General features: G+C 42.7%; 1 protein-coding gene across 1 annotated transcript in view; it reads right to left on the reverse strand.

Moving 5' to 3' along the window:
• COLEC12 (collectin subfamily member 12) overlaps positions 1-24,242 on the reverse strand; it is a 192,658-nt gene that overhangs the window by 22,236 nt on the left and 146,180 nt on the right. The window contains exons 3-5 of the mRNA XM_005587074.5: positions 21,837-21,959; positions 6,149-6,247; positions 4,375-5,421 (exon numbers count right to left, since the gene is read on the reverse strand). Coding sequence (XP_005587131.1) covers positions 4,375-5,421; positions 6,149-6,247; positions 21,837-21,959 — 1,269 coding nt within the window. The remainder of the gene's footprint in view (positions 1-4,374; positions 5,422-6,148; positions 6,248-21,836; positions 21,960-24,242) is intronic.

A 24,242-nucleotide genomic window follows, 5' to 3' on the forward strand; every position in this document is an offset into this window, starting at 1 on the left:
AAGCATGAGTTTGCAACTAGACAGACCTGAGTTTGGCGCTGTCTGCCATTTACTAGCTGTTTGGCCTTGGATAAGTTACCCAGGCTCTCTGAGTCTCAGTTCCCTCCCCTGCAAATGGGGAATGTCAATAACTCCCCCCTTAAAGAGCTGTAACAATGAAAGCTGATAATTTATCCAAGGGCTTAGCAGCGTGATTGGCATAGCACAGACACCCCAGAAATGTGGCCTGAGAAAATAAACGAAAGCTCGCTAGATGTCAGCATCCCTGGGGTGTGATTCATCTCTAGGGCTGGGCACTAGAAACCCAGCAGTAAGTACTTTTAGACTCAAATCATCCTTAACCCCGCATGTGTGATTTTACTCTTTGTGCATATGAAGCTGTTTTGTTTTCCACTGATGTACTGGCTACAGGTGCAGCAGAAGGGAAAGCTTTGAAGGAAGTGACCTTATTTACATTTGGATGTTATGCTGACCCCACTCTAGACCCTGCACTAAGTACTTTCTTTATATTACTTCTTTGGGTCCTCATAACTCTAAAAGGTACACACAGATGAGCACACAGAGGCAGTGAGAGGATGAGGAGCTTGCTACATGAATCCAGCCCTGTCTGATACCAGAGCTCTTGTTCTCACTCATTAAATCTGATGCCTCTCGAAAGAGCAGAGAGGGAAAATGTCTGGTGGTACAGGAAGGATGCAACTGACCTTTCCTTAGTTTGCAGAGAACAGCCCAGGAGGTGGAGTGATCTTTGCACCTAGAAGCATGTGTGAGAAGTCCTCTATGTACATAATTAGAATAAAAATCTTTATATTATTTGTATCAAAAAATAAGGCTTTTTTTTTTTTTTTTTTTTTTTTGAGATGGAGTTTCGCTCTTTTTGCCCAGGATAGAGTGCAATGGTGCGATCTCAGCTCACTACAACCTCTGCCTCCCGGGTTCAAGCGATTCTGCTGCCTCAGGGTCCTGTGTAGCTGGGATTACAGGCATGTGCTACCACACCCGGCTAATTTTGTCTTTTTAATAGAGACAGGGTTTCTCCATGTTGGTCAGGCTGGTTGTGAACTCCCCAAAAATAAGGTTTTCTTAACAAGGCTTCTCGGCTGATGGATGTAGAGATAACGTGAACATCTATCTCTACACTATCATCTGCCTTCAGCACAGTCAGTCAGCTTCAGCTCCCACTTCTTAATGTGGCAAATGTCTATGTGGCTGAACTGGACAGTGAGCACTGGGGTTCATTAAAGTGGGAGTCAATAGGAATTTTCTGGAAAGCATCAGACTATTTTGAATCTTGCAGACGCCAGCCTCACATAAGCCAATGTTAATCCATCCTGCTTTATCCATCTGCTCCTCATCCTCAGGGATGAGATCTGCATGTACAGAAAGGGAAAGGTGCTAGAGAGAAAAGGTGTGGAAGAAAACACTTGCATTCAGAAATGGAGTTCGTTCTTCCCCTCAGTCTCTCGTTCCCTCGGAATACCTGCTGGGTATTGCCGGTCTGGAGGCAGTGGAAGAGAGTGAATAGAAAGGGACCAGCTTGGTTGGCCTGGGAAGCTTCTCAGATCAACTCACAGAAAGTGCAGTGAACAACAAGACCAGGGATAAATGTGATAGTGTCTCTGAAGCACCCTGGAGCCTGGTTTCAGAATTGAGACTTTTTTTTTAATCACATATGCTTTTCCATGAGTCAGAAACCTCATTCTATTATAATAGACATCTTCCTCTTGACATGTCTACATGGGCCTCTCTTTTTCTGCAGCTCCCCAGTCTGGATCACCATCCACCTCACTGCTCATGCTAAAGACTTAGGAAACATCCTGTTCCTCTCTTTCACTCACTCCCCACAGCCAATCCATCAGCAGGTCCTGCCCGCCAGTCTCGTCCAGACACTCACACCAACCCCCTACTGTGTGTTCAATTTCTGTCCACATCACCCCCAATCCCTATGACACACAGGTATCTCTTGGCTGCCCTTTGCTTCTGGGCACACTGGGTAGGGAATTCCAGGGTCCTGGGCACAAACATGGACAAGCAGGGGTTGGTGTGGGCTCTGAATACTCACAGCACCTTGAGGCCATAGACTCCTCACCTCAGCACAGGCTCGGTTGGGGAAGGCTGCTGGGACCTCCTAAAGCTGGGGTCCCTGTTGTCAGGGCAAGGAAAGGGAAGCCCTTGATTCTATCTCCAACTCTTCTCCTAAATGAGGGTACCCACTTCTCCCTTCTCCACTGCCAGCATTCCAGGCCAAGTCACCAACAGCTGGTCCATGCTCTCACTGACCCCTCCCTGCTCTCTATCATCTCAACACCTTGCTTAAAACCTCCCCGTCACACTTAGAATAAAATCCCAACTCCCTGACCTTCTAGGCTCCCTCTGGGGTGACCGGGTACAGTGGGGAGGGCCACACACTTTCGGTGACTATCCTTGGAGTTAACGGCATGGGGTTTGGCACCAGACAGCCAGACTCTGTTCATTCCTGAGACAGAGCAACTTTAAATAAGTACAGATGGCTGTCTTGTTCTCCACTGAGCAGTCTCTCCTAGGGCGGAAAGCTCCCAGGTCCTCAACCCTTCCTCACAGCACATGGTTTCTAGCTGCTATCATTCTGGTGCTGCTTTTCTGAGCGTGCTGATCTGGGAATGTCTCTTTTGAAAGGGGCTCCTCAAAGTAAACATTATGTTCCAGAGGTGGTCTTGGCATACTGAACAGAGTCAGATATTACTTCCCTTCTTATTAACACAGTCAAAGATCACATTACCTTCCCTGGAAGACACATTTAACTGCTTCCAGTCAACTAAAATCCCCATGCTTCATGCACACTTCCTTCCAGCCACGACTTCCCATCAACATTTATCTGTTTTGTCTCATCCATTTATGAGCAGGATTTTACATGTATTCCTATCTACTTCATTTGATTGACATCTTGATACTCTTCTGGCCTCTCTAGATCATTGCGGATTATGATTATATCAGCCACTGGCTGGCATATACAGTTTCAAGTCACACAAGCATTGCTTCAGCAGGTCATCCATGCTAGTCACTGACAAAGCTATTGAACAGAGTCCTGCTATCTGCTATCTGGATCTACTTTCAGCATCACAGGGACTTATTAACTACCACTTGTTATTCTTGATCATTTGACCAGTGTGGGGGACATATCCCAAGGTGGCCCCTAGTGACTCATGCCCTTGTGTAATCCCTTCCCCTTGAATGTTTGCTTACAGCCCATCTTCTCATGCCCTGAAATTCTCTTTATGTTAAACTACCTAAGGGTGAGGACCATTTGCTTTCCTCTGTATTACCCAGACTGCTGAGCACAACATCTTCCACATAGTACTTTCAACGTAAAAACTGTGAAAATAGTTTGTGACTGGAAAATACTGTTAATATATGATGCTGCAAATCTTCAACTGTAGACTTAATCTGAGTCAAGGACTTTTAATTTACATGGATGATCTGGATAACAGTAAAATTCAGATTATATGTATGTATTCATTCATTTATTTATTTAGGAGATGGGATACTGCTATGTTGCCCAGGCTGGTCTCAAACTCCTGGTCTCAAGTGATCCTCACACCTCAGCCTCCCAAAGTGTTAAGATTACAGGCATGAGCCACCACACCTACCAGAACTCCTCTGTGGCCTTACGGTTACTGTGATGGCCAACCATTCATCTACTGATGACTCGTAACTCCCTTAATGGTAGCTTTGTGACCCAAAAAACTTGATCTTGCTTTCAGAGGAGCCCAATTTATGTTGCATTGAAATGGCTCAAGGACGAAGAAAATTCAAATTAACCAACCTTTCACTCAACAAATAATTAATGGAGCCCCTTTAAGTACTGTTCACAGATTCTTAGTTACACTTCTTTTCAAGATGTGGAACTTAATTCCCCTTGCATTGAGTGTGGACCGGACTTAGTGACATTTCTAAGAAACAGAATACAGTGGATGTGATGGTGTGTGGTTTCTGAGGCTAGTATGTCATGGTAGCTTCCTTCTTGTTCTCTCTCTTGAATTCCTTGTTCTGGCGGCAGCCAGCTGCCATGTTGTGAGGACACACAAGCAATTTCACACAGCAAGGAACTGAGGCCTCCTGCCAAGAGCTATGTGAACAGGCCACTTTAGTAGCAGACCCTCTAGCCACATTAAGCCTTCAGATGACTGCAGCCCTGGCTGAGATCTTGACACAACCTCTTGAACAACAGTGAGTCAGGACCACCTAGTTAAGCTGCTCTTGAATTCCTGGTCCACAGAAACCACAGAAACATATGAGATGATTAATATCTATTGTTTTAAATTGCCAAATTTTACAGTAACTTGTTATGCAGCAATAGACAACTAATACAAATACAAATTCAGAATTTCGACTTACCTTGCAGTATTGTAAAATTCTTGATGAGCTGACCATGCTTGGAGTCTACTAGCTTCATTTCTTCCATAATCACTGATAAGTTGGCTACTTCAGTGTCTAACCTCGACCTCATCAAATCTTGTTGCATCCTGAGAGAAACAGAATCCAAACGGATGTTGGCCAGGGTATTATTCAAGGAGGTCAGATCATCCGTGTGTTTGGTTAGGGTATCTGTGCAAGTGGTCCTGACTTCATTTAGATTGCTGGTCAGCGTCCGCAGGTGGTGGGCTGTGTAACTGATATTGCTAATGATGTTCACAATATCTGTCTCAAAGAGCTGGAAGCGTTCCTCCAGTTGGTTGAACTTGATGGCTGTTCTGTTCTCTGCATCCTTGTGTAAGTCCTGCAGGTCTTTCAGGTTCTGCTCATTGGCTTGAGAGATAGTGGTGATGTTCTCCAACTGACCTGTGAATGAGTTGAGCTGGCTGTTCATATCCTCCAGGGTGTCATTGTTGGCTTTGGCCAAAGCAGAGTTGTTGGCAGCCAGCGTCTGCAAGCTCTGCACTTTCTCCTTCAGCCAATCCGTGTCCTTCTTGGCTTGAAGAAAAACCTGCTGCAGATTTTGAAAGTCGTTCTTGATTCGCTGGATAGCCTGGCTTGTGTCATCCACAGACCGCTGCAGATTCGTGATGAGGTTCCTCTGCTGTACCTGGGTCAGGTTCAGGTTGTTGAGGTTCATGATGACCACGTTATGAGAATACATTTGGCTCTGCAGATTGCCCTGGAGCACGCTGGTATCTTGCTGCAGATTCGTGACATAGCCATTATACGCCTGGAGGGTTTTGTTCACAGTGGTGATGAGGAAAGAATTATTCTCCAAAGTTTCTTTCAGTTGACTCTGCCTGTCCACCAGTGCATCCCCGCTTGCCTGTAACTTCTCCAGCGTATCCTTGTTCTTGCTGGTTTTTTCTGTAATCTCACGAAGTTGCTGACGGAGATCTAGAATGTCTGATCTGAAGGTGGAGAGTTCTGAGTTGGTGCTGATAGCTTTCTTCCCAGTTTGGTCACCTGGAATAAGAAATATCTGTGACTTACATTGGTGGTATGGAGAAGTGTTCAGTCAAGGCCAAAGATCCCAAACACACTTAACTGGTATGCACTGTATTTTAGATGCAAAATTGGCAGTATAAGCAGACAGCTCTGCATTAGTAAAATGTACATATCTATTAAAACCGGGTCCTGGGGAATCAGAAAGGATGCCCAGAACTAGGAATGACAAACTTGGCTGAACATTTTTCTCAAAGAGGGAGGGGGAATTTACTAGATTTTAGGGCAGTGGGCAGGATGTCAAGAAGAAAATAACCTTTTAAATTTCCCAATTTTTTTAATGAAAGCAAAAATCAAGGAATAGAATATGCTAGGATCTTTTACTTTATAACTTAATTTCTACAATTCTTCTATGTAGTTCAAAGTATTTCAAAAATGCTCAGTAAATTCCTATTTATCTGACAGTTTTTAATAAAGGGTATTTGTGGTTTTTTTAGTCAGGATTAATCTTCAGATATTATTTGGCACATAATAGTATTTTCGGCAGGACATAATTCCAAAATGGACCCTTAACTTTAAAATTTAAGCATTTGAATTAAATCATGAGGGAAGACTCAACATGCAATACAAAAATGGAATGTCCTTCTGGGTGCATGGGGAGTGTATAGCAACATCATTCTAAGAGGCTGTGGTCATTTATGTAGAGTCAGGGGATTTCACTGAATGGTTCAGTCTTGTCACAGATTACCTAATTTCTTCAGGTCACTTTCCACTGCTGTGAGCTTGTCATCATAGGTTTGGCGAGATGTCTCCATGCCGCCTGTGACATTGTCCATTTTCTCTACAACTAAGATTTGGAAAATGATGCATTAGTACACACACCTGCTCATATTGTATTTTTCAGTTTCAAAACAAGAGATCATTTCATTATGGAACAAAGGAAACAGATTGAACAAAAAAAGTGTAACTGAAATCAAATATAGGAAAGAAAAGCCATCTTTTTGGAAAAATAACTTACTTGTCACAAAACCCAGGGGTACAATTTACTCAGTTCAGAATTTTATGTTCTTAACGATTCTTATGATTCTATAATGCCTTGGATGTTTCAGAAATCATTTGGAACTAATTTTAAAATTTTCATGCATTTTAGAAGTCCCTAATCTGTTATTTCCTATATTAATTTTCATAGACGAAGGCACAGCACACTGTGATAATTTACAAAATGTTGTCACTCATCAGCTTCCCTAACATTCTTGGCAGGTGGGACTCATTTACCTAGAAGAGGATTCCATTGGCAAGGAAAACCCAGCTCAGGTCTATACATAAAATCGTCATAGAAAGGACACAAAGTCAAGAGTGTCTGCCACTTTCTGTTATGAGTTCCACCACAACGCCCTGGAAATCTGCTTTTTGTTAGTGACAACTGATTCTGTAGTTTATCAATCCTCAAGTAGATACCTGAGTGGTGTTTCCAAACAATGATTTGCCAAGAAGTATTTTTTGATAGCATTTTCTTGATTGTATATGATAGGGAAAGTAAAACCATTGATAGGGTTTGGCTGTGTCCTCACCCAAATCTCATCTTAAATTATACCCCCCTAATTCCCATATGTTGTGGGAGGAACTTGGTGGGAGATAATTTGAATAATGGGGGTGGTTTCCCCTATACTGTTCTCGTGGTAATGAATAAGTCTCACAAGATCTGATGGTTTTATCAGGGGTTTCCACTTTCGCATCTTATTTTCTCTTGCTGCCTGAAATGTTAATCCCCAAGACAACTGGGAAAATGTCTTCAGGGCAAGTCAGAGCCTTCACGGCAGCCCCTCCCATCCCTGGCCTGGAGGCCAAGGAGAAAATGGTTTTGTGGGCCGGGCCCAGGGTCCCCATGCTGTGTGCAGCCTAGGGACGCGGTGCCCTGTGTCCTAGATGCTCCAGCCGTGGCTGAAAGGGGCCAGTGTAGAGCTGGGGCCGTGGCTTCAGAGGGTGCAAGCTTCAAGCCTTGGTAGCTTTCACGTGGTGTTGAGCCTGCGAGTGCACATGTCAATAGAGGTTTGGGAACCTCTGCCTAGATTTCTGAGGATGTATGGAAACTCCTGGATACCCAGGCAGAAGTTTGCTGCAGGGGCGGGGTGTGCGTAGAGAACCTCTGCTAGGGCAGTGTGGAAGGGCAATGTGGGGTTGGAGCCCCCGCACAGTCCCTATTGGGGCACTGCCTAGTAGAGCTGTGAGAAGAGGGCCACCGTTCTCCAGACCCCAGAATGGTAGATCTACTGACAGTTTGCACTGTTCACCTGGAAAACCAACAGACGCTCAACACCAGCCATGAAAGCAGCAGGGAGAGAGGTTGTACCCTCCAAAGTCACAGGGGCGGAGATGCCCAAGACCATGGGAACCCACCTCTTGCATCAGCATGACCGGGATGTGAGACCTGGAGTCAAAGGAGATAATTTTGGAGCTTTAAAATTTGACTGCCCTGCTGATTTTGAACTCGCATGGGGCCTGTACCCCTTTGTTTTGGCCAATTTCTCCCATTCGGAAAGCCTGTATTTACCCAATACCTGTATCCTCATTGTATCTAGGAAGTAACTAGCTTGCTTTTAATTGTACAGGCTCATAGGCGGAAGGGACTTGCCTTGTCTCAGATGGGATTTTGGACTGTGGACTTCAGGATTATTGCTGAAATGAGTTAAAACTTTGTGGGACTGGGAGCAAGATGGCCGAATAGGAGCAGCTCCAGTCTCCAACTCCCAGCGCGAGCGACACAGAAGACCGGTGATTTCTGCATTTTCAACTGAGGTACTGGGTTCATCTCACTGGGGAGTGCCGGACGATCGGAGCTGGTCAGCTGCTGCAGCCCGACCAGCGAGAGCTGAAGCAGGGCGAGGCATTGCCTCACCTGGGAAGCGCAAGGGGGAAGGGAGTCCCTTTTCCTAGCCAGGGGAACTGAGACACACAACACCTGGAAAATCGGGTAACTCCCACCCCAATACTGCGCTTTAGGAAACAGGCACACCAGGAGATCATATCCCACACCTGGCCGGGAGGGTCCCACACCCACGGAGCCTCCCTCGTTGCTAGCGCAGCAGTCTGCGATCTACCGGCAAGGCAGCAGCGAGGCTGGGGGAGGGGCGCCCGCCATTGCTGAGGCTTAAGTAGGTAAACAAAGCTGCTGGGAAGCTCAAACTGGGTGGAGCTCACAGCAGCTCAAGGAAACCTGCCTGTCTCTGTAGACTCCACCTCTGGGGACAGGGCACAGTAAACTAAGACACACAGACACCTCTGCACAGACGGAAACGACTCTGTCTGACAGCTTTGAAGAGAGCAGTGGATCTCCCAACACGGAGGCTGAGATCTGAGAAGGGACAGACTCCCTGCTCAAGCGGGTCCCTGACCCCTGAGTAGCCTAACTGGGTGACATCCCCCACTAGGGGCAGTCTGACACCCCACACCTCACAGGGAGGAGTATACCCCTGAGAGGAAGCTTCCAAAGCAAGAATCAGACAGGTTCACTCGCTGTTCAGAAATATTCTATCTTCTGCAGCCTCTGCTGCTGATACCCAGGCAAACAGGGTCTGGAGTGGACCTCAAGCAATCTCGAACAGACCTACAGCTGAGGGTCCTGACTGTTAGAAGGAAAACTATCAAACAGGAAGGACACCTACACCAAAACCCCATCAGTACATCACCATCATCAAAGACCAGAGGCAGATAAAACCACAAAGATGGGGAAAAAGCAGGGCAGAAAAGCTGGAAATTCAAAAAATAAGAGCGCATCTCCCCCGGCAAAGGAGCGCAGCTCGTCGCCAGCAATGGATCAAAGCTGGACGGAGAATGACTTTGACGAGATGAGAGAAGAAGGCTTCAGTCCATCAAATTTCTCAGAGCTAAAGGAGGAATTACGTACCCAGCGCAAAGAAACTAAAAATCTTGAAAAAAAAGTGGAAGAATTGATGGCTAGAGTAATCAATGCAGAGAAGGTCCTAAACGAAATGAAAGAGATGAAAACCATGACACGAGAAATACGTGACAAATGCACAAGCTTCAGTAACCGACTCGATCAACTGGAAGAAAGAGTATCAGCGATTGAGGATCAAATGAATGAAATGAAGCGAGAAGAGAAACCAAAAGAAAAAAGAAGAAAAAGAAACGAACAAAGCCTGCAAGAAGTATGGGATTATGTAAAAAGACCAAATCTACGTCTGATTGGGGTGCCTGAAAGTGAGGGGGAAAATGGAACCAAGTTGGAAAACACTCTTAAGGATATCATCCAGGAGAACTTCCCCAACCTAGTAGGGCAGGCCAACATTCAAATCCAGGAAATACAGAGAACACCACAAAGATACTCCTCGAGAAGAGCAACTCCAAGACACATAATTGCCAGATTCACCAAAGTTGAAATGAAGGAAAAAATCTTAAGGGCAGCCAGAGAGAAAGGTCGGGTTACCCACAAAGGGAAGCCCATCAGACTAACAGCAGATCTCTCCGCAGAAACTCTACAAGCCAGAAGAGAGTGGGGGCCAATATTCAACATTCTTAAAGAAAAGAATTTTAAACCCAGAATTTCATATCCAGCCAAACTAAGTTTCATAAGTGAAGGAGAAATAAAATCCTTTACAGATAAGCAAATGCTTAGAGATTTTGTCACCACTAGGCCTGCCTTACAAGAGATCCTGAAGGAAGCACTAAACATGGAAAGGAACAACCGGTACCAGCCATTGCAAAAACATGCCAAAATGTAAAGACCATTGAGGCTAGGAAGAAACTGCATCAACTAATGAGCAAAATAACCAGTTAATATCATAATGGCAGGATCAAGTTCACACATAACAATCTTAACCTTAAATGTAAATGGACTAAATGCTCCAATTAAAAGACACAGACTGGCAAACTGGATAAAGAGTCAAGACCCATCAGTCTGCTGTATTCAGGAGACCCATCTCACATGCAGAGACATACATAGGCTCAAAATAAAGGGATGGAGGAAGATTTACCAAGCAAATGGAGAACAAAAAAAAGCAGGGGTTGCAATACTAGTCTCTGATAAAACAGACTTTAAACCATCAAAGATCAAAAGAGACAAAGAAGGCCATTACATAATGGTAAAGGGATCAATTCAACAGGAAGAGCTAACTATCCTAAATATATATGCACCCAATACAGGAGCACCCAGATTCATAAAGCAAGTCCTTAGAGACTTACAAAGAGACTTAGACTCCCATACAATAATAATGGGAGACTTCAACACTCCACTGTCAACATTAGACAGATCAACGAGACAGAAAGTTAACAAGGATATCCAGGAATTGAACTCATCTCTGCAACAAGCAGACCTAAGAGACATCTATAGAACTCTCCACCCCAAATCAACAGAATATACATTCTTCTCAGCACCACATCATACTTACTCCAAAATTGACCACGTAATTGGAAGTAAAGCACTCCTCAGCAAATGTACAAGAACAGAAATTATAACAAACTGTCTCTCAGACCACAGTGCAATCAAACTAGAACTCAGGACTAAGAAACTCACTCAAAACCGCTCAACTACATGGAAACTGAACAACCTGCTCCTGAATGACTACTGGGTACATAACGAAATGAAGGCAGAAATAAAGATGTTCTTTGAAACCAATGAGAACAAAGATACAACATACCAGAATCTCTGGGACACATTTAAAGCAGTGTGTAGAGGGAAATTTATAGCACTAAATGCCCACAAGAGAAAGCAGGAAAGATGTAAAATTGACACTCTAACATCGCAATTAAAAGAACTAGAGAAGCAAGAGCAAACACATTCGAAAGCTAGCAGAAGGCAAGAAATAACTAAGATCAGAGCAGAACTGAAGGAGATAGAGACACAAAAAACCCTCCAAAAAATCAATGAATCCAGGAGTTGGTTTTTTGAAAAGATCAACAAAATTGACAGACCACTAGCCAGACTAATAAAGAAGAAAAGAGAGAAGAATCAAATCGACGCAATTAAAAATGATCAAGGGGATATCACCACCGACCCCACAGAAATACAAACTACCATCAGAGAATACTATAAACACCTCTACGCAAATAAACTGGAAAATCTAGAAGAAATGGATAATTTCCTGGACACTTACACTCTTCCAAGACTAAACCAGGAAGAAGTTGAATCCCTGAATAGACCAATAGCAGGCTCTGAAATTGAGGCAACAATTAATAGCCTGCCAACCAAAAAAAGTCCAGGACCAGATGGATTCACAGCTGAATTCTACCAGAGGTACAAAGAGGAGTTGGTACCATTCCTTCTGAAACTATTCCAATCAATAGAAAAAGAGGGAATCCTCCCTAACTCATTTTATGAGGCCAACATCATCCTGATACCAAAGCCTGGCAGAGACACAACAAAAAAAGAGAATTTTAGACCAATATCCCTGATGAACATCGATGCAAAAATCCTCAATAAAATACTGGCAAACCGGATTCAGCAACACATCAAAAAGCTTATCCACCATGATCAAGTGGGCTTCATCCCTGGGATGCAAGGCTGGTTCAACATTCGCAAATCAATAAACATAATCCAGCATATAAACAGAACCAAAGACAAGAACCACATGATTATCTCAATTGATGCAGAAAAGGCTTTTGACAAAATTCAACAGCCCTTCATGCTAAAAACGCTCAATAAATTCGGTATTGATGGAACGTACCTCAAAATAATAAGAGCTATTTATGACAAACCCACAGCCAATATCATACTGAATGGGCAAAAACTGGAAAAACTCCCTTTGAAAACTGGCACAAGACAGGGATGCCCTCTCTCACCACTCCTATTCAACATAGTGTTGGAAGTTCTGGCTAGGGCAATCAGGCAAGAGAAAGAAATCAAGGGTATTCAGTTAGGAAAAGAAGAAGTCAAATTGTCCCTGTTTGCAGATGACATGATTGTATATTTAGAAAACCCCATTGTCTCAGCCCAAAATCTCCTTAAGCTGATAAGCAACTTCAGCAAAGTCTCAGGATACAAAATTAATGTGCAAAAATCACAAGCATTCTTATACACCAGTAACAGACAAACAGAGAGCCAAATCAGGAATGAACTTCCATTCACAATTGCTTCAAAGAGAATAAAATACCTAGGAATCCAACTTACAAGGGATGTAAAGGACCTCTTCAAGGAGAACTACAAACCACTGCTCAGTGAAATCAAAGAGGACACAAACAAATGGAAGAACATACCATGCTCATGGATAGGAAGAATCAATATTGTGAAAATGGCCATACTGCCCAAGGTAATTTATAGATTCAATGCCATCCCCATCAAGCTACCAATGAGTTTCTTCACAGAATTGGAAAAAACTGCTTTAAAGTTCATATGGAACCAAAAAAGAGCCCGCATCTCCAAGACAATCCTAAGTCAAAAGAACAAAGCTGGAGGCATCACGCTACCTGACTTCAAACTATACTACAAGGCTACAGTAACCAAAACAGCATGGTACTGGTACCAAAACAGAGATATAGACCAATGGAACAGAACAGAGTCCTCAGAAATAATACCACACATCTACAGCCATTTGATCTTTGACAAACCTGAGAGAAACAAGAAATGGGGAAAGGATTCCCTATTTAATAAATGGTGCTGGGAAAATTGGCTAGCCATAAGTAGAAAGCTGAAACTGGATCCTTTCCTTACTCCTTATACGAAAATTAATTCAAGATGGATTAGAGACTTAAATGTTAGACCTAGTACCATAAAAATCCTAGAGGAAAACCTAGGTAGTACCATTCAGGACATAGGCATGGGCAAAGATTTCATGTCTAAAACACCAAAAGCAACGGCAGCAAAAGCCAAAATTGACAAATGGGATCTCATTAAACTAAAGAGCTTCTGCACAGCAAAAGACACTACCATCAGAGTGAACAGGCAACCTACAGAATGGGAGAAAATTTTTGCAATCTACTCATCTGACAAAGGGCTAATATCCAGAACCTACAAAGAACTCAAACAAATTTACAAGAAAAAAACAAACAACCCCATCAAAAAGTGGGCAAAGGACATGAACAGACATTTCTCAAAAGAAGACATTCATACAGCCAACAGACACATGAAAAAATGCTCATCATCACTGGCCATCAGAGAAATGCAAATCAAAACCACAATGAGATACCATCTCACACCAGTTAGAATGGCAATCATTAAAAAGTCAGGAAACAACAGGTGCTGGAGAGGATGTGGAGAAATAGGAACACTTTTACACTGTTGGTGGGATTGTAAACTAGTTCAACCATTATGGAAAACAGTATGGCGATTCCTCAAGGATCTAGAACTAGATGTACCGTATGACCCAGCCATCCCATTACTGGGTATATACCCAAAGGATTATAAATTATGCTGCTATAAAGACACATGCACACGTATGTTTATTGCAGCACTATTCACAATAGCAAAGACTTGGAATCAACCAAAATGTCCATCAGTGACAGATTGGATTAAGAAAATGTGGCACATATACACCATGGAATACTATGCAGCCATAAAAAAGGATGAGTTTGAGTCCTTTGTAGGGACTTGGATGCAGCTGGAATCCATCATTCTTAGCAAACTATCACAAGAACAGAAAACCAAACACCGCATGTTCTCACTCATAGGTGGGAACTGAACAATGAGATCACTCGGACTCAGGAAGGGGAACATCACACACCGGGGCCTATCATGGGGAGGGGGGAGGGGGGAGGGATTGCATTGGGAGTTACACCTGATGTAAATGACGAGTTGATGGGTGCAGCACAGCAACATGGCACAAGTATACATATGTAACAAACCTGCACGTTATGCACATGTACCCTACAACTTAAAGTATAATAATAATAAATAAATTAAAAAAAAAATAAATAAATAAATAAAATAAAAAAAATTAAAAAAAAAAAAAAAAAAAAAAAAAAAAAAACTTTGTGGGACTGTTGGGAAGGCATGTTTTGTTTTGAAATGTGAGGACATGAGATTTGGCAGGGGCCAGGGGTGGAATGATACAGTTTGGTTGTGTCTTCGCCCAAATCTCATCTTGAATTATATCTCCCAGAATTCCCACGTGTTGTGGGAGGGACGCAGTGGGAGACGATTTGAATCGTGGGGGCAGTTTCCTCCATATTGTTCTCGTGGTAGTGAATAAGTCTCACAAGATCTGATGGTTTTATCCGGGGTTTCCACTTTTTCATCTTTCTCATTGTCTCTTGCCACTGCCATGTAAGAAGTGCCTTTTGCCTGCCACCATGATTCTGAGGCCTCCCCAGCCATGTGGAACTGTAATTCCAATTAAACTTCTTGTTCTTCCCAGTCTTGGGTATGTCTTTATCAGCAGCATGAAAACAGACTAATACAGCAACACTAAATAAAAGCTTCAGTTCTTACTCATTTTCAGAAGGCAGTAATTCTCTACAGTTATGAATTCAAGTACACGTTTCTAAAATGTTAAGAGGACATTTCTCCGAAAGTGACTTATGTGAGATCCAGCTTCTAGCAGCTTGGGATCAAGTCTGATTGTCCTTCTTGGTATCAATAGCTTTAAAAAAAAGACTTCAGGCCAGGCGCAGTGGCTCATGCCTATAATACCAGCCCTTTAGGAGGCCAAGGTGGGTGGATCATTTGAGGTCAGGAGTTCAAGACCAGCCTGGCCAACATGGTGAAACCCCGTCTCTACTAAAAATACAAAAATTAGCTGGTTGCAGTGGTACACACCTGTAATCCCAGCTACTTAGGAGGCTGAGGCAGGAGAATTGCTTGAACCTGGGAGGCGGAGGTTGCAGTGAGCCAAGATCGTGCCATTGCACTCCAGCCTGAGCAAGAGTGAGACTCTGTCTTCAAAAAAAAAAAAAAAAGGACTTCAAAAAATGAGAACATGCTTTATATACCAATTATGAGCCAACGGATGCAATTTATTGTATTCATCACATGTTCTACCCACGCATGACTATGTGAGATTCTTCTGGCTCCTCTCAGGAAGAAGTAGTAAGTTCCCATGTGTTTGTGTGACCCAAAGTGAACTGGCTCCTTGGATCCTGGAATTGTCCCTGGAGAAGCTCACTATGTTTTCCCTCAAGCTTCTACCGTCTGGTCATAATGAAATGTGTGCACTGCAACGAACGCTGTCTCACACGAGCCTTTCCACGTGTTCTCTCTGCCTAGAATGTTCTTCCCGGTTTTTTTTTTTTTTTTACTGAGCTAAGTCCTATTTGCTCTTCAAGACTCTGCTTGTCACGTCCTGTGGGAACCCTTTCCTGAGGTGCACCTTGCAGAATTCCCCTGGCAAGCAGTCCTTTCTCTATTATGGGACTCACTGCACTGTGCTGTCATGACTTATCTACTGTTATATCCTCTAGGGCAGGAAAATTTACATTCTGTTCCATCTCTCCCTGTTAGCTCAGTGTGTGGCACTAGCAGGTAGTCAATGAATATATATTTATTATGCCATTTATTTATTTAATTTTTTTTTAGACAGAGTTTCACTCTTGTTGCCCAGGTTGAAGTGCAATGGAACGATCTTAGCTCACTGCAACATCCGCCTCCCAGGTTCAAGTGATTCTCCTGCCTCAGTCTCCTGAGTAGCTGGGATTACAGGTGCCCACCACCACACCCAGCTAATTTTTGTATTTTTAGTAGAGATGGGGTTTCTCCACGTTGGCCAGGCTGGTCTCAAACTCCTGACCTCAGACGATCCGCCCACCTCGGCCTCCCAAAGTGCTGGGATTACAGGCATGAGGGATTTATTTAAATAAGTAGCAATCTGCCTGCTGAGCTACAGGGCATGCAAACACATGTGTTTCCCAACCAACCCAGGGAAGCCTGAGCACTGGCAATGAGTAGGACATTTCGTTGAATAATTATTATTTTTTAAATTACTACATAGACACAGAGGTGCAGTTACAATAATCTTAGGGTTGTTTCATAGGTACACATACTCCTAAATCCCTGGAAACTCTGAAGAATAAAATGTTTCATATGTGTTTTTAGCAAAGCTAATTTTTAAGAACTAAAATACAGAATGTTTACAAGTTTACTTTCAGTTTTGATCCTCAAATCAAAACATATGCCTCGGTCTGTCCTCAAACCACATGCAGGATCTCAAGTCCTGCCCTTCTTTCCTGGAAGCCAAAGAAACCTCCAAATATGCTGACAGTCAGTTTTTTTTTTTTTTTTTTTGAGATGGAGTCTCGCTCTGTCGCCCAGGCTGGGGTGCAGTGGCCGGATCTCAGCTCACTGCAAGCTCCGCCTCCCGGGTTCCCGCCATTCTCCTGCCTCAGCCTCCCGAGTAGCTGGGACTACAGGCGCCGCCACTTCGCCCGGCTAGTTTTTTCGTATTTTTTAGTAGAGACGGGGTTTCACTGTGTTAGCCAGGATGGTCTCGATCTCCTGACCTCGTGATCCACCCGTCTCGGCCTCCCAAAGTGCTGGGATTACAGGCGTGAGCAACTGCGCCCAGCCGACAGTCAGTTATTTTCTACCTTTTCTACTTTTTCTTCCATTTTAGTTTTGAAAAACAGAGAACTGTCACGGGCAGATAATTCAGGTTTGTGTAGAATAAATACAAAAGGGATAAATACATTTGTTAAAAAAAGAACAAAACAATCTGTTGACTTTTTCTTCTGTGCAGCAAGGAAACTATTTTCCCCGCTCACAAGTGCTAATAAACAGCTTACATGCGTTGGGGGGTGTGTGTCTTTGTTTAAAAATAGGACCTGGTATAAAGCTGGAAATGTTAGGATTGCAATGCTGGAACCTGTTACTGCATAAAAATACCAGACTGGTGGAGATCCAGAACTTACCCTTGCTGTTAACAGCACATAGCACTTTTATTGGCTTTTATTCTGAATTTATTAGCACCAATTCTCAATCAGGAATATAGTCGCAGAGCCATCCTATATTACCCTGGAAATTCCCAGCCTGCAGACATAGACCTCAGTTTGTAGACCATTCTCATATGAGAAAAATGAGCAGGACATACAGAAGGGTGACCATCAGTCTGATTTCTTATGTGCTCTCCTGTATTGGGAACTGTTTCTTAAGGTAGAATTTTTCTATAGAATATTGGTGTTTCAGGTATTATACCTGAAGATCTGTCCCTCTTCAAGTATCCAAAGTATAATTCTCTAGGACACTCTGACAATAAAACCTTTTTTATAAAAGCACTTCAATATCATCCCTTGGCCTGGGCCACTAACTTCTTCTTCCCTCCTCTTGACTCCACTTCTCCTTGAAGGTCCACTCCACATCTCACTACCCCATTGTACTCAGCCACACCTACAACTTGATTCCATTGCACACCAACTCGATCTCTATTTGAATGATAATCATAACAGCCTCTATCTATCGAGTGCCTGCTCTCTGCTGGATGCACTGCACCATCACTGCAGCTAATCCTTCCAACTGTTGTTTTGCAGATGAAGACCCTGAGGCTCAGAGATGTTCAGTAACTTGCTAAAAATCACACAGCTTGTCAGTGACTATATGGGATACCAGGCTGGAAGGTTTAACTCCACAATCCATGCTCTTTCTATAAATCCATATCACCTCTCTTTTGGTATTTCTTTTTCCTAAATCTGGTTTCCTCCAATAAAGAATCCCTTAAGGGGAAGAATTATTTCTCTTTATATTCTCTTTAAAGTTAACATCACCAGACATTTACGAAGCATCTGCCATGTAGGTGGCATAGTGCTAGATATTGAGGATTCAAGAGACACGGGCCATGCTCTTGGCCCTGAGGACAGAGCACAGAGCTCCTAGCTGGTGCCCACACGTGTTTGTACCAGACTGATCATGGCACTGTGGGATAAATACTTCTCTCCGGGACCTTGGGTTTCCCAGTAACATCAGTTACACTCCCCTGGAATTTAATGAAGGCATTTCTACCTTGAACACCATTTTAGGTTTCCTTACAGAAATACAGAAAATCTGATTATAGGGTGTTATCCTGGATCCTAAAGCGCTCTCCAGTGTGATTTGATGTGTACTTTGAAAGCCTAAATAGTAATCCAATTGTAAATTTCTACACTGACCCAGCTTAGCAGCAAAGTAGACTACCAATGACTAGGAATGTTGAATTAAAGGAGATCCTTATTGAGAAGGATTCAGATTTCTGTCTTTTTTCTTTATCCTAATTACTTTTAGAAGGCTGCCTCTTGGAAAGGATAATGGAGTAGGATTTTCCTGTTCAGGAAATATTCTAGAAGAAACACGACCCGTTGAACTTAAGAGATGACTCCTGCTATGGAAGCTCTGTTGACTAATGATAAAAAGCCCAGGGCAGAGGATGTACCAAGCTTAACTGTCCAAGAACATGTTTTCTGCAAAGTGGCTGATGTGCCTCACAGTCACGACCACTGCACAGACCCTGTCTGGGTGACTAAGCGATTCTCTGGCTTCTTCAGCAAATTCTCTTGAAGGAAGCTCATTGTATTCTAACTTGTGGCTATGGAAGTAACATGAAAGAAGTAAAGAACAATTTTGAGCAAAACAGTATGAAGTTGCCTTTGCCAACTCTGATAAATGAAAGTTTTTACTCCTTTCCTTTCAATTTCTCCTCCAGAGGAATGCCTTATTGCACTTCTTTCATCGAATATTCTTTTCTTTCTTTCTTTCTTTTTTAACAGAGAGAGTTTCTCTAGACTTCAAAGGGGGAATGTGTGAAGGGAGAACTGGGTCTTATCTTTCTGCCTCTTACAACATTGGGTCACTAGAATCTTACCAGCAAGAAAGAGGAGTCACTGTGTGAGTAAAGAGAAAGCACATCTGGAAAATATCAACATTTTAGTCCATTAATGCTGTGTTTGGAAAGCAAAAGTGCATGTTGTATTATTTTATTTATTTATTTTTTTGTCAGCAGAGGCCTGAAGGAGGGAGGCACCGAAGGAAAGAAAAGAGGGGCAAGACATCATCTCGTCTCCCCTTGTACTTGCTCCCCATTATCTCTTCTTCCTTCATCTTGGTGAGACTGCCCCCACAGAGCAGGCCAAGCCAATCTCCAAAACATTAGGTTTCCAGGGAGGGCTTTTAGGGCAGCTATCCCCTACCTGCAGATTGGCCTAGAGGTCCCTGAGTATCTATTGTTTGCCTTCATGGAAGGCAGCCCTAATGCACAATCCATCCATCCATCCATCCATCCATCCATCCATCCATCCATCCTCCCATTAATTCATCCAGTGAACTTTCCTAGGCACTGGTTAAATATCATGAGACTAGGTGCTGGTGGGAGATACAATAAATAAAAGGTAGTCTCTTGTCTTCATGGAAACTTATAGTTTGGGTGGTGACACACTCAAGTCCATTGACTCTAATGACACAGTGTGACAGGAGCTAAGAGTAAATACCGGGTGCTATGGGAACAAACAGGAAGGGGCCTAATTCAGCTTTCGGGAGCTGCCATGTGTCTACATGAGACATGAAGGGTAGGAGGGAGGCACTTTAGCTGGAGAGCAGAGAAAAGGTGCTGTGGGCAAATGGACCAGCACACGCTAAACATGCCAGAGCCAGGACGGGCTTTCCATGGATAAAAAGGGAGGAAATATCTGTACCTTAACAAACAAACAGAACAAAAAAGGCGGGGGGGAAGCCTCTTCTTTGACTCTTTTTGTAAAATTCTGAATGCATAAATGTCCTAGACTTTATTTCCTAGCAGAGGTAAAAATTACAAAATGTTAATATATTTGCCAAACCACTCTCGTCTCTCTTTTAGCAGTAAATGTGATTACATAGTACTGAGACTTAAAGGTACTTATTAAACGGCTGTTTGATTTCAAGCTTCTCCTTTATCTTGGCTCACTAGGAAAAGTCATGGAGAAGTGAGTAATGACCTAAATAATCTAAACGACAGGAAGAGAAATAGTCCAGAAAACCCTCCTTTCTCTCACCAGGTTCCCTCCACCTCTCTGCCCAGGGCTAATCATGATTTAATAGCCTTCCTTAATCACTTACTCTGTTTGCTGCTTCATCTAAAAACTTAAGATGCTCCGGGTTAGATCACAGTCTAACTCGTCACAAATGGATAGAATGACCTGGTAATTTTCCAGATTTCCATTGCCCAGACTAATCAGTCAACACATCCAGTGATGCACATTATTTTCCACGTATATGGCCTTAGAGATGGGACTAAAAGCCTCGACTATACTGAGGATTTTTAACAGGTTTTGCCATTCTAATGGCTAGATCTGTGTAATGTGGTTAGGAAGAAGCAAGGAACAGAGACACAGATATGATTTCCTGGGACCAGGCACAGGACAGATACTTCAATTACATCATCTTTGCTCATCCCAATCACTTTGACAGGTAGCATTATTATTGCCATCTTACAGATAAGAAATCGGGAACTCTAAGAGGGTATGATTTATACCTGGGTATGGAGCCATGTGGAAGACTCAGCATGGCCCCTGGCACACTAGCAAGCACTTACTGAACATTCACAATTGTATGACAAATGGTAGGATCAAGGCTTGAACCTGGACTGTCTGGCCCTGACACCCATCTCATTCCAATACACACGGTGCTTTCTCAGGAAACTACTGCATGCTGGGAGAGAGGTGGGAGGAATGACCAGTTGGAGGGAATTCACTTGGAATCTTTGTTTTCCTAGGTCAGTCTGCGGGCCACAGAGCAGAAGGAAGACCTGATGATCCACAGACTCTCCGTCGGCCTCTGTTCTGAAACAAAATGGCCGTGTTTGCCTCTCGTGTTTTTGACAGGAAGGTTCGCCTGGCTGTTTTCTAGAAAAGGGCTTATGTAGTTTTGCGATTCTGAATCACGACACCTTCTACCCATGGTCTCTGAAAGGTGCGTGGGGAACTTACTGTGTCTGCAAGTCTGGAGGATTCCGGCAAAAATCCTGCCCTTACCCTAAACCAGATATGTTTAGGCCCAACATCCTATAAAGTGGGTTGAGGTGGGAGTGCTGCCTCTGTGCTTAATTTCTACAGTGCAGTATTTTTATAGAGCTATATAAACAACAGTGACCACAGTGAATGTGCTGAAGAGAAAAAAGGGAATTAGTTGGCCAATCCCTGGGTGAAGCATGTTGTATCTCTGGAGATCTTGTGTTTTGCTTATTCTCTGTCAATATAGTTTTCCTGTGTGCTGACACCAGGGTTTCCATAAAGCCTCCAAGAGATAAGATGAAAAAAAATAGAGGAAGAAGGAGTAGCTAGAAATAGGTAGGAAAAAGCAACAAGGGAAAAAAAAAACATTATAACTGTCAGAGAGGACCCTGATTATTGCTGAAATGAGTCAAAAGGAATTATTATGTCTCCCCTTTCAGATCTCATAGCTGTAAGTTCAAGATACAGAGATGAAGTTTATCATGTTGCTATTTTGCATCTGAGTTGTATGAATGAAATACTTCATACTTGCAAATATGAATCTTCTCATGCTTAACTTAATGAAGGAACACTTGTTATTTGGAAGAAAAAAAAGAAAGCATACTTACCTTTATATCCCAAAATGGCTACTGTGATTGTTAGCAAGGCACACAAAATGTATAATAATATGATAGAGAACTTCAGCGCCCAGTTATTTTTACATTTGGTACATTGTGTTCCTTCCTGAATACCTGTAAGAGAAGTCAAATTTTAATAACAGTAAGCAAAGATGTCATTTAAAAATATATCTTTTTGCATTTTGGTTCAAACACTGGGACTAAGAATAATTTTTACATATGCCTTACTATGCTATGAGAACTATTGTGACAGTAAACATACCGCTTGAGCAACATAAGTACTTTAATATTACCATTCTATTGTTATAGCTGTATTTAATACGACTTTAAAATAATTGCACATAACTTTGTTTCATAGAATACAGTCATGCATCATTTAATGGGAATACAGTCTGAGAATGGCATCATTAGGCAATTTCATCACTGTGTGAACATCCTAGAGCAGGGGTCCCTAATTCTCAGGCCATGGACTGGTACCAGTCTGGTGGCCTGTTAGGAACTGGCTGCACAGCAGGAGTTGAGTGGCAGGTGAGCCAGCGTGACCACCTGAGCTCTGCCTCCTGTCAGATCTGCGGCAGCATTAGATTCTCTTAAGAGCGCGAACCCTATTGTGAACTGCACATGCGAGGGATCTAGGGTGCGTGCTCCTTAGGAGAATCTGACTAATGCCTGATGATGTGAGGTGGAACAATTTCATCCTGAAACCATCTCCCGCCCCCAGTCCATCCATGGAAAATTTATCTTCCATGAAACTGGTCCCTGGTTCCGAAAAGGTTGGGGACCACGGTCCTAGAGTGTACTTACACAAACCTAGATGGTATAGACCAGCGGTCCCCATCTTCTTCCCCAATTTTTCCATGGACCAGAGTAGGGGTAGGGATGGTTTCGGGATGATTCAAATGCATTCCATTTATTGTGTACTTTATTTCTATTATTATTACATTGTAATATATAATGAAAAAAATTATACAACTCACCATAATGTAGAAACAGTGGGAGCCCTGAGCTTGTTTTCCTGTCAACAGATGGTCCCGTATGGGTGTAATGGGAGACACTGACAGATCACAGGCATCAGATTCTTATAAGGAGGGCACAACCTAGATCCCTCGCATGCACAGTTCACAACACGATTTGCGCTTCTATGAGAATCTAATGCCGCCGCTGCTCTGACAGGAGGTGGAGCTCGGGTGGTCATGCAAGTGATGGGAAATGGATGTAAATACAGATGATGCTTCACTCACTCGCCCGCTGCTCACCTCCTGCTATGCAGCCCAGTTCCTAACAGGTAACCAGTCTATGGCCCTGGGGGTTGGCGACCTCTGATATAGACTACTACACACCTAGGCTACATGGTATGGCCTGTTGCACCCAGGCTCAAACCTGTACAGCATGTTACTCTACTGACAGGCAACTTTATTTTTGGCAACTTTAACACAATGGTAAGTATTTGTGTGTCTAAATATAGAAAAGGTACAATAAAAATACAGTTTTATAATCCTATGGGACTGCCATCATCTATGCAGTCCATTGTTGACTGAAATGTTATGTGGCACATGACTGTAGTTTCAAATCAAATTCCATTATGATAATTACAATGATAAGTTCAGTAAAAATCTCTATATGACAAAATATTTAAACATTCAAATGTACTTATTTCAGATATTATTAGACCTACAGCATTCAAATACAACAAAAAAATCCTATTGATTGGTCCCTTGATGTTTGTTTCAGTGGCGTGCTGAAGTTGGTTCTACTGGCTTGTAAGAGCCAATTGTTAAATTTGTAAGAATTTTGAGAGCTGGTTGTGAAACTGTTGGTAGCTTGAAATCCGCCTTGCAGGGAGCATTTACACCACAGAAATTGGCAAACACTACAAATTAGGATGACCCCCATTCCCTGGCTGCAAACAACTAGTTTATCAGCATGCCACCGGTTGTAATGTATTATAACCTATGGCAGAAAATACAAGTAATCTTGTAATTAACTGCCCAATATATAACAAATTTTGCATATTACGTGTATACAAGAAACAGACACTGACACTTATATATGTTATCATAGTGATTTGAATAATGACTGTAGAACAAATAAATATATGTTATCATAGTGATTTGAATAATGACTGTAGAACAAATAGAAAAACCAGACACTTTTGATGAGAGGAGGTAAATTTTTACTGCTAAAAGTTCAAGTTTTGGAAAAACATTCTTGTCTGAGCGGTAAACCAGCATCACTGCTGCAAGTGACTCCAGAAACTAACCTTTAAAACGAGAATTTCCATCTGATAGATTAGAAAGACACACAAGACAAAGACTGTGGATGTTTTAATGTAAAAATCACATTGTAAGGAATATCAGGAGATTCCCTGTTTCCCCGACCTGTTTCCCTATGTGTGTC

The sequence above is a fragment of the Macaca fascicularis genome, chromosome 18 (genome assembly GCF_037993035.2).
Source record: "Macaca fascicularis isolate 582-1 chromosome 18, T2T-MFA8v1.1".
NCBI classification, from domain to species: Eukaryota; Metazoa; Chordata; class Mammalia; order Primates; family Cercopithecidae; genus Macaca; species Macaca fascicularis.